General features: G+C 47.2%; 1 protein-coding gene across 1 annotated transcript in view; it reads left to right on the top strand.

Moving 5' to 3' along the window:
• Positions 1-284: 284 nt before the first annotated feature.
• The window catches only part of nif3l1 (NIF3 NGG1 interacting factor 3-like 1 (S. cerevisiae)), a gene marked incomplete at its 3' end in the record, with an annotated part of 12078 nt that continues 898 nt past the window's right edge, over positions 285-11464 (top strand). The window contains 4 exon segments of the mRNA XM_055666020.1: positions 285-477; positions 479-767; positions 3714-3790; positions 6320-6434. Of these exon segments, the coding sequence (XP_055521995.1) occupies positions 368-477; positions 479-767; positions 3714-3790; positions 6320-6434 (591 nt within the window).

The following is an 11464-nucleotide window of genomic DNA, read 5'->3' as shown; positions in this document are numbered from 1 at the left end:
GAGGGAGTGGGGAGAGGGGGAGGGAGAGAGGGGAGAGGAGGTTCTCCTGGGGAGTAACTGCCCCCCTTTTACTTTAGACCGCGGGGGCAGGGGTTGATGTTCCTGTTGTGTCTCCCAGTGACTAATTTAATCTCTTTCCCTCCCCCTCACTCTCCCCTCTTTCTTTCCCTCCTTTCTTTCTCTCCTTTCCTTCTCTCCCTCACTTTGTCCTTCTCTACTTCCCTCTCTTACCCCCCCACCCCACAACCCTTTCTCACCCCTGCCGTCTCATGCAGCCACCTCAATGCTCGGCTCTCTCCGTTGTCTCCCCCTCACCCTCAGCCGCCTCTCCTCCACCACGTCCCCCTCCCCCCTCAGCCCCTGCTCGATGGAGCTGAGTGAGGTGGTGACCATCCTCGACTCCGTCGCCCCTCCCTCGCTGGCCGAGAGCTGGGACAATGTGGGGCTGCTGCTGCGGCCCTCCACACCCCCTCCCCATCCGCTCCGTCCTCCTCGCCATTGACCTCACTCCCTCCGTGCTCCTCGAGGCCATCTCCCTCCCCGCCCAGCTGCTCCTCGCTTACCACCCTCCCCTCTTCCACCCCCTCCGCAGGCTAGGAGGGGAGTCGTGGAAGGACTGCCTCCTGGCCAGGGCGCTGGAGAACAGGGTCGCCGTTTACTCCCCTCACACCGCCCTCGACGCCATCCCGGGGGGAGTCAACGACTGGCTGGCTGGATGTTTAGGTGAGACTTCCTCCACACTGTCCCATCACACACTCCTCCGTGGGGTCAGACAACAAACACACACACACACACAACACACACACACACACACAACCACACACACACACACACACATGCACACACACACACAAACACCACACACACACACACACACACACACCACACACACACACACACAGGGTGATTTCATCCAAAGGTCATACTGAGGCATAGGATCCCCCACTTTTGATCACGTGACGAAAATTTTAACTGGAGGACACACTCTCTCAGTTTGGTACATGTAAGTGACATGGGGAAACACGCACTTGTCCCACCCGTTTAAAAAACATGGGGAACGGCATACATTTTTGAGCTGAAAATTTTCTGTGCACTAGACTGGGGTGACCGTGAAGACCCGCGACCCAAATTTTCAGGCAAAAACAAAAGATAGAACGTGAGTAATTACAAGAGGGAACTGAAGGTAGAAAGCTCCCACCGTATGGAAGTGAACAGACTGATTCAATTGCCGGTGGTGATTTAAGATCCAAAAAACCCCTCACGGGAATTATCGCGTCTTGCTCGCCGAAGTTCATCAAAAGTAAGGCATCTGAAACATTAGTTTTGACTGAAATCACGCGTTTGGTCTCGAATGCAGATATAATCCCGATCCGTTGATCTTAAAATCACCACGGCAAATGTTCAGCTGTTCACTTCCGCCGATTATCTACCCTGGCAGTTCCCTCTTGTAATTACCCTCACTTTATATCTTTTATTTTGCCTGAAAATTTAGGTCGCTGTAAAAAAAAAAAAAAAAAAAAAAAAAAAAAAAAAAAAAAAAAAAAAAAAAAAAAAAAAAAAAAAAAAAAAAAAAAAAAAAACAAAAAAACAAAAAAAAAAAAAAAAAAAAAAAAAAAAAACAGAGATCCAGGTATAAATTCCCCCCTCAATTCCCACTGCTCCGCTCCCTGCTCCACTTCCGCCTGCTCCCCCGACCCCTCCACCCCCTCAATCGTATCCCCCTCACCACCTCCCATAACCACCCTTCGACTTCTGCCACCACCCAACCGAAGATAGATCCTCCAGTAATTTGTTTGGCCTAAACACTCGGCCCCTAATGACACACTGTATCGTCATCAACGTACAAACACTGAAATAAGAACAGTCAATGAACCAGACGCGGTACAACAACGATCATGCCAGAAGAACTTGGATCCAGGGCTGTATTTCCATTCAAAGCCCTCTCCAACCACTGTCCCACAAGGACTTTGCACGACAAAGGGCGGTGGATTGTATGGAACAAGCTGCCAGAGGAGGTAGTGACCGCAGGGCACTATCCCAATGTTTAAACAGATAAACATATAACAAGTACAGCACGGAAAACAGGCCGGTTTCTCGGACCCCTTCTAGGTCCGTGCCGACAAACACATAATCTCATACGTCACCATACCTGCGCTCAGGACTCATAAACCTCCATTCCTTCCCATGCATATAACTATCCAATTTGATTTTTTAAAGTGCTCCCAAGAACTAACCTCCACCACCTCACTGGAAAGCTCATGACACACACTACCCACTCTACGAGTTAACCAAGTTCCCCTCATGTTACCCCTTAAACTTCAGGCCCTTAATTTATCATTCATTGTCTCCCCTTGTTTTTTGAAATATTCCCTACTCTCAGTGGGGAAAAGCTTTTTTCCACGTCAACTGTCGATCTATCGCATCATTTTAAAAAACCTCCATCATAGTCGTCCCTTGAAACCTTCTGCGATGCAAAGAATTTTAAAGCCCTAACTTATGCCAGAGAACTTGGATCCAGGGATGTATTTACATTCACAAGCCCAATTCCAACCACTGTCCCACAAGGACTTTTTCACACAAAGGGCGGTGGATGTATGGAACAAGCTGCCAGCGGAGGTAGTTGAGGCAGGGACTATCCCAATGTTTAACCATATAACAATTACAGCACGGAAACAGGCCATCTCGGCCCTACAAGTCCGTGCCAAACACTTATTCTCCCCTAGTCCCATCTGCCTGCACTCAGACCATAACCCTCCATTCCTTTCCCATCCATATGCCTATCCAATTTATTTTTAAATGACAAAATCGAACCTGCCTCCACCTCTTCCACTGGAAGCTCATTCCACACAGCCACCACTCTCGAGTAAAGAAGTTCCCCCTCATGTTACCCTTAAACTTCTGTCCCTTAATTCTCAAATCATGTCCTCTTGTTTGGATCTTCCCTACTCTCAATAGAAAAAAGCTTGTCCACGTCAACTCTGCCTATCCCTCTCATCATTTTAAAGACCTCTATCAAGTCCCCCCTTAACCTTCTGCGCTCCAAAGAATAAGGACCTAACTTGTTCAACCTTTCTCTGTAACTTAGTTGCTGAAACCCAGGCAACATTCTGGTAAATCTCCTCTGTACTCTCTCTATTTTGTTGACAACTTTCCTATAATTTGGCGACCAAAATTGTACACCATACTCCAGAATTGGCCTCACCAATGCCTTGTACAATTTTAACATTGCATCCCAAATTCTATACTCAATAGTCTGATTTATAAAGGCCAGCACACCAAAAGCTTTCTTTACCTCCCTATCTACATGAAATTCCACCTTCAGGGAACTATTCCTAGATCCCTCTGTTCAACTGCATTCCTCAATTCGCTACCATTTACCATGTACGTCCTATTTTGATTTGTCCTGCCAAGACCTTAGCACCTTACACTTATCAGCATTAAACTCCATCTGCCATCTTTCAGCCCACTCTTCCAAATGGCCTAAATCTCTCTTTAGACTTTGAAAATCTACTTCATTATCCACAACAACACCTATCTTAGTATCATTAAGAAACAGTTTGACAGGTACATGGATAGGACAGGTTAGGAGGATTATGGACCATACGCGGGCAGGTGAGACTAGTGTAGCTGGGACATGTTGGTCGGTGTAGGCAGGTTGGGATTTTCCAGAGCCACATGGCCTAATTCCCATGATCCGTTATTCTTATCCACAGTGCATCCCATTGCTTAATGACTTCCTTACCCTCACAGATGATCTTTTCCCAATCAGCAGTGAAGTGTGGAATGGGTGGTAGTTCCGTGGCTTGCCCAATCTCATGTCCATGTCACTCCCATGAACGGTCAGCTCCAGCTCCAGTGTGGCTTGTGCAGCAGCTCAGACAAGCTCTAACTCGGGAGAGATGCCACTGAGTGCCGCATTCTAGCCAGGCAGCTTGCATTGCCACTGCCCCTTGTTGATGTTGCCACGTAGTAGATCATCAAACTATACTTCAGCAAGTTTTTGTTATGGACAGGTACAATGGCCAGGGAGCAGTTATCAAAGCCACATCCAGTCAGATCGCTTCATACAATCTCCTCTGCACATTCCCAATGACTCCACCTTTGGTGACATTGCATCGGTTCACCCCCTCTCTGGGACTTGTGTAACTCAGTTGCACAGAACGGTGGGTTGCTTCGAGATATCCATGTCCCCTCATGGTATTGTCCCACATTCTGCAACCATTTCTGGGAATGTGGAGGACTGCTGCAATGTACAGGGCACTCCTCTCATGTAACTCCCTCTCCATGGACATGATTAGTCAGCGTGGGATCAGGAATGTGGCACCCAGGGGCACCTTCACCCACCCATTCTTCTAGCTGCTTGTCTGATATCCAATCTGGGACTCTGTGGCCATTTAACATGAATGTTTGTCCTGACCACAGACACGAGCCTGCAGCATATGCTGAACAAACGGCATTCCCACCACGATGGTGGCTCTCATTGTTCACTCTATCAATAACCCCTTCAATGGCTGCAGTAACTGGATAGTTTCCAACACGACTCCTGCCCGTTGCTTCCCTATTCTACCAGCTTGTCGCAGATCACCATCGTTTTGTCCACTTCTGCTGCAGGGAACTGATCTATCAATTTATATCTGCTGTATGTAAAGTATGAACTGTGGGCACACCCACTGCATATCCTGCTCGTAACTCTATCAAGCCCCTTTTCCCTCTCCGTCTGTCCTCCATCCACTACGAGTGACTTGCCTCTAGAGTAAATGTTGGAGAAGGCGATCGGCTAGTTGTGCGGGGCCCGCTGCTGCCTCGTTGTAGGATGGTGATGAATCTTTACTCCGAGGCCCAAACATCAGTTGCATCAGCCGAATCATTCCAATCCACATCACCTTCCGTGGGCGGGCTTGGATCTACCGTTCACCCCAAAATCGGGGGTTCTGAGCTATCACTAATTAGTTTTTTTATTTAGAGATACAGCGAGGATTCAGGCCCTTCGGCCCACGTAGTCCGAACCGACCAGCGGTCCCCGTGCATTAATACTATCCTACACACACAATTTACACATACCAAGTATACAAACCCTGTATACAACAAACCTGTGCGTCTTTGGAGTGTGGGAGGAAACCGAAGGTCTTGGAGAAAACCCACGGGGAGAATATACAAACTGCGTACCGACAGCACCTGTAGTTGGGATGGAACTCGGGTCTCTGGCGCTGCAAGCGCTGTAAGGCAGCAACTCTACTCGTGCTGCCACTCTGTGGTGACTGCAGCAACACTCACTGCAATTACAGCCCTTTCTTATTTGTCCCTTTCACCAAGCAACTTGCTCAGTGATTGCTCCATCCGCATTGTAACCCTTCTTTACCATTTGTTGTGTGAGACCGTCTGGATGAGGGATCTCAATTTCTACACAGCTTCCTCTGGCTTCCTATCTTCCACCATGGCCATACCTTACATTGCATGCAATTCCAGCTCCCCGAGCCTATCACCTGGCGTGAGGGAGGAAGAAGGGGGAGAACAAAGGAGGCCCTGGAGCGGGACACTTTGTAACGTTGTCAACGCCCTTTATATGGTGACTATTTGTATACCTCGGGTGTGCAAGCATAGAATTTCACCGTGACTTGTGACAATAGTGACAATACAGTATTGTAACCAAGCAAACGGCCTGTTTCCTTTATCATCATTTATTTTTCATATCTTTCATTCATTTGTTCTGTACCTCTCTGCATCTCCATTTATATCTCTCGTTTCCCTTTCCCGCGACTTTCAGTCTGAAGAATGGCCTGAAACGTCATCCATTCCTCTCCAGAGATGCTGCCTGTCTCACTGAGTTACTTCAGCACTTTCTTCAGTTTAGACCACCATCTGCAGTTCCTTGCACAACAATAAAGTATTCAAGTTGATTCTCAATCAATTCCCCAAATCAATTGCGACCTGTAACCACCCAGACCCCGTCTGCCAGTTATCCCCAACGCCACACTTCTCACGCTCCCAGCTCTCTCTTTGCCACAACTTACGCTCACAGTTGCCATGCGGTCATCCCCGAACCTACACAAAGTCTCAAACACACTCACACAACCAGCAGATTCCTAGTCAGTTGCCATGCAGTGGGGAATCCTGCCAACTATGTCAATTGTAGGAGCAACATGGAGTTGGCTCCCTACCCCGCCTTCCTCTCTCTCCCCCCCCCTCCCCTCTCCTCTCTCCCCCCTCTCTCTCTCTCTCCCCTCCCCCCCACTTTCTGTCGTCCCCCCCAACTCCCCCCTTTCTCCTCCCTCCCCCTCCCCTCTTTTCCTCATCTAACCCTCCTCTCTCTCTCCCACAGCCCCGGGTCCCGTCTCTCTCTCACCTGTGACCAGTCAGCGCTGGTGGCGATTGTTCGAATATTCGGAGAGTTCGAGGAAATGAAGGATGGCGTCGAGATTACTCGTTTGGAGAAGGTGAGAGAGAGAGAGGGACGGAGTGGGATGGGGGAGAGAGGGAGATGGAGAGAGATGGAGGGGGATGGTGGGAGAGGGAGGGAGTCAGGGAGAGGTGGGTAGAGAGACAGAGGGGGTGAGGAAGCAGGAGAAAGGGACAGGGAGAGTTGGAGGGAGGGAGTTGGAAAGAGAGAGGGAGGTAGAGTGATAGGGGAGAGGTTGGGAGGGTGGTAGAGGGTGCGGGAGGGAGTCTGAGAGAAGGGGATGGAGGGGGAAGGGGAGAGTGTGGGAGGGAATGTTTGAGTGGGGGAGAGGGGGGAGCAGTGAGGTTGAGGCAGGACATTCATAGTCATCATATAGCCATATAATAATTACAGCACGGAAACAGGCCATCTCGGCCCTTCTAGTCCGTGCCGAACACTTACTCTCACGTAGTCCCATCTACCCGCACTCAGACAATAACCCTCCATTCCTTTCCCGTCCATATACTTATCCAATTTATTTTTAAATGATACAATCGAACCTGCCTCCACCACTTCCACTTAACCTTCTGTGCTTCAAAGAATAAAGACCTAACTTGTTCAACCTTTCTCTGTAACTTAGTTGCTGAAACCCAGGCAACATTTTAGTAAATCTCCTCTGCACTCTCTCTATTTTGTTGACATCTTTTCCCATAATTTGGCGAGCAAAATAGTACACCATACTCCAGAATTGGCCTCACCAATGCCTTGTACAATTTTAACATTACATCCCAACTTCTATACTCAATGCTCTGATTTATAAAGGCTAGCACACCAACAGCTTTCTTTACCACCCTATCTACATGAGATTCCACCTTCAGAGGACGATGCACAGTTATTCCTAGATCCCTCTGTTCACCTGCATTCTTCAATTCCCTACCATTTACCATGTACGTCCTATTTTAATTTGTCCTGACAAGATGTAGCACCTCACACTTATCAGCATTAAACTCCATCTGCCATCTTTCAGCCCACTCTTCCAAATGCCCTAAATCTTTCTGTAGACTTTGAAAATCTACTTCATTATCCACAACACCACCTATCTTAGTATCATCTCTGCATAGTTACTAATCCAATTTACTACACCATCATCCAGATCATTGATGTACATGACAAACAACAGTCGACACAACACAGATCCCTGAGGCACCCCACTCGTCACCGGCCTCCAACCTGACAAACAGCCATCCACCATCCACGAGTCTCTCCCATTTAGCCACTGTTGAATCCATCTTGCTACTCCACCATTAATACCCAACAATTGAACCTTTTGAACCAACCTTCCATGTGGAACCTTGTCAAAGGCCTTACTGAAGTCCATATAGACAACATCCACCACTTTACCCTCATCAATTTCCCTAGTAACCTCTTCACAATTTAAGAAGATTAGTCAAACATGACCTTCCAGGCACAAATCCATGTTGACTGTTCCTAATCAGACCCTGTGTATCCAGATAATTATAGATATTATCCTTTCCATATTAGTATCCTTACCATTAATTTGCCCACCACTGACGTCAAACTACCAGGTCTATAGTTGCCAGGTTTACTCTTTGAACCCTTTTTAAACAATGGAACAACATGCGTAGTACGCCAATCCTCCGGCACCATTCCCGTTTCTAATGACATTTGAAAGATGTCAGGAAGATGCAGGAAGATTGTTCCCGTTGTTGGGGAAGTCCAGAACAAGGGGTCACAGTTTAAGGATAAAGAGAAAATCTTTTAGGACTGAGATGAGACAAACATTTTTCACACAGAGAGTGGTGAATCTCTGGAATTCTCTGCCACAGAATATAGTTGAGGCCAGTTCATTGGCTATATTTAAGAGAGAGTTAGATGTGGCCCTTGTGGCTAAAGGGATCAGGGGGTATGGAGAGAAGGCAGGTACAGGATACTGAGTTCGATGATCAGCCATGATCATATTGAATGGCGGTGCAGGCTCGAAGGGCCGAATGACCTACTTCTGCACCTATTTTCTATGTTTCTATGAAATATTTCTGTCATGGCCCCTGCTATTTCTACACTAACTTCCTTCAATGTCCTAGGGAATATCCTGTCAGGACCTGGAGACTTATCAAAAGTACTACCTCTTCTTTGATCCTCATAGTTTCCATACCCACTCTACTTGTTTCCCTTACCTCACATAATTCAATATCCTTCTCCTTGGTGAATACTGAAGAAAAGAAAGTGTTCAATATCTTCCCCATCTCTTTTGGCTCTGCAGATAGCTGTCCACTCAGACTCTCTAATGGATCAATTTTATCCCTCGTTATCCTTTTGCTATTAATATAGCTTTCATCATCATACTTTATTAGCCAAGTATAACCATATAACAATTACAGCACGGAAACAGGCCATCTCGGCCCTACAAGTCCGTGCCGAACAAATTTGTTTTTCCCCTTAGTCCCACCTGCCTGCACTCATACCATAACCCTCCATTCCCTTCTCATCCATATGCCTATCCAATTTATTTTTAAATGATACCAATGAACCTGCCTCCACCACTTCCACTGGAAGCTCATTCCACACCGCTACCACTCTCTGAGTAAAGAAGTTCTCCCTCATATTACCCCTAAACTTCTGTCCCTTAATTCTGAAGTCATGTCCTCTTATGTTTTGCAACATATGAGGAATTTGATTTGCCATACAGTCAACAAAAACCAACAAGACACACAAAATACATTTTAACATAAACATCCACCACAGTGATTCCTCCACATTCGTCACTGATGGAAGGCGAAAAAAAAGTTGAATCTTTGTCTTCCCACGTTCGGGGCCTCGAGCCTTCCAATGACGGGACGATCTTGGCTCCCGTAGCTGGCAGTGGGACCCTCCGTGTCGGGTAATCAAGCTCCCGCATCGGGGGATCTCAGCTCTCCCGATCGGACCCCGGGTCGGGACTGGTCGAACCTCCTGCCACTTTAGAGTTTCCCGACATCAGTCTCTACCCAAGACCGCGAGCTCCACGATGTTGGAATCTGGAGCGTTGATCCCAGGAAAGGGATCACAGGCTCCGATGATAGGTCCATGGCCCCGCGGTGGGGCTCAAAGTCAGTCTCGAGCAAGGCCGTCAGCTCCGTTATTTTAGTCCGCTGAGCGACCGGAGATACGATCTGGAAAACAATCGCATCTCCGAAAGGGTAGGAGATTGAAATAAGATTCCCCCGACCCAGCACCCAACCCCCCCCAAATAAAACAAACCAGAGAATCATTAACACAAACTTTTAAAACACACTAAAAATAACAAAAAAGACAAGACAGACCGTTGGCAATGCTGCAACGCTGACGGCGCCACCCGGTGGAGTGAATGGTAAGGTTCTGAGGTGTATTACGTAGCTGAGGGATCTAGGAACGCAGGTACAACAGGTAGATGAGGCAGGGACTATCACATCTTGGGACAGGTGCATGGATAAGACGGGTTTGGAAAAAATATGGCCCAAACTCTGGCACGTAGGATTAGTGTAGATGGGCAATGTTGGTCAGTGTGGGCAAGTTGGGCTGAAGGGCCTGTTTCCACGCTGTATCATTCTGTGATTCCCCATGACTCCATCATCATTCTTTCTCTCTGTCTGTCTCACTCTCTCTCTCTCTCTCTCTCTCCCCCTCTCTCTCTCTCTCTCTCGCCCTGTCTCTCTCAATCTCTCCATCTCTACGTCTCTCCTGTCTCTAGCCTTGTTCCTGTACCTGTCCCTATATCTCTGGCTCTCTCTCTGTCTTTCTCTATTTCTCTCTCTCTCTGTCTCTCTCTCTCTCTCTCTCTCTCTCTCTCTCTGTCTCTCTCTCTCTCTGTCTCTCCCTCTGTCTCTCTCCCTCTGTCTCTCTCTGTCCTCCCTCTCTCTGTCTCTCCCTCTGTCTCCATCTCTCACTCCTTCCCTGTCTCTCTCTCTCCCTCTCTCAATTCAATTTTCAATTTAAAACTTTATTGGCATGATAAAAAAACATTGTTATATTGCCAAAGTATAAAACATGACATACATGTTTAAAATGCATAAGTATAAATACAAGTTTACAGTGCATGGATAGATATGTCCCTGTACATAAACTTGCAATAGGCCGACAGCCCTTTATTGATTGCTACACGTTCTTGCAGCTGTAATCAGTACAACTCAATAGCAAGTTTAGCAATTCAATATTAAATACAGTGTCAGTTAATGTAAATTAGTGTGTGCGTACCTATGTGCATGTTGGTCATTCACCGTCTCTCAGGTTGTGGCATGCTGTTACGTATTGTGCACCAAGATGTGCCGTATTTCCTTCGCCAAGGATTATTCTTAGTTTTGATGTATCATCTAGTTCTTTAAAACCAGGGGTTGCCACACTGAGTTTGTCAAAGTCTGCTTTCCTTGTTTTGTCAAAGTATTTGCATTTTAGGAGGAAGTGCATCTCTGTTTCAACCTCATCTGTCAAACAGTGGCCGCATATTCTGTTTTCTCTTGGTTGCCAGAATCTCTTCTGTCTTCCTTTTTCAACTGCCAAATAGTGGTCACTTAACCTGTATTTGGTGAGGGTCTGTCTCTGCTTTATGTCTCTAATAGTTGAGAGATTGTCTGTCAATTTATAATCTCTTTTTAGGGAACGGTAACATTCTAATCTGCTTTGGCTTTTGGTTTCTTGATCCCAATGTTCCAATACGTTTCTTTTACATCAATCTCTCTCTCTCTCTCTTCTCTTAGTCTCTCTCTATCTCCATCTCCCTCCCCCGTCTCCCTCTGTTCCGTGACTCCTCCATCTCTCTTTTCCTTGAATCTCACCTACCCTCTCTCCCCCCTTTTTCCGCTCTCTGCCCCCCCTCCTCCCCCTTCCCCTCTCTTTTCTCCCCTATTTCGGGGCCCTTCCCTCTCTCTCTCTGCCCCCCCTCTCTCTCTCCCCCCTTCTCTCTCTCTCTGCCCCTATTCTCTCTCTCTGGCCTCCCCCTCTCTCTCTCTCTCTGTCTCCCTCTATTTCTAACTCTCTCTCTCTCTCTGTCCCTCTCTCTCTCTCTGTCTCTTTCTCTCTCTCTCTCTCTCTCTCTCTGTCTCCCCCTCTCTCTCT

Source organism: Leucoraja erinacea, unplaced genomic scaffold, assembly GCF_028641065.1.
Source record: "Leucoraja erinacea ecotype New England unplaced genomic scaffold, Leri_hhj_1 Leri_1735S, whole genome shotgun sequence".
NCBI lineage: Eukaryota > Metazoa > Chordata > Chondrichthyes > Rajiformes > Rajidae > Leucoraja > Leucoraja erinaceus.
Note: the sequence above shows the minus strand (reverse complement) of the source record. Positions and strands in the feature narration are given on the sequence as shown.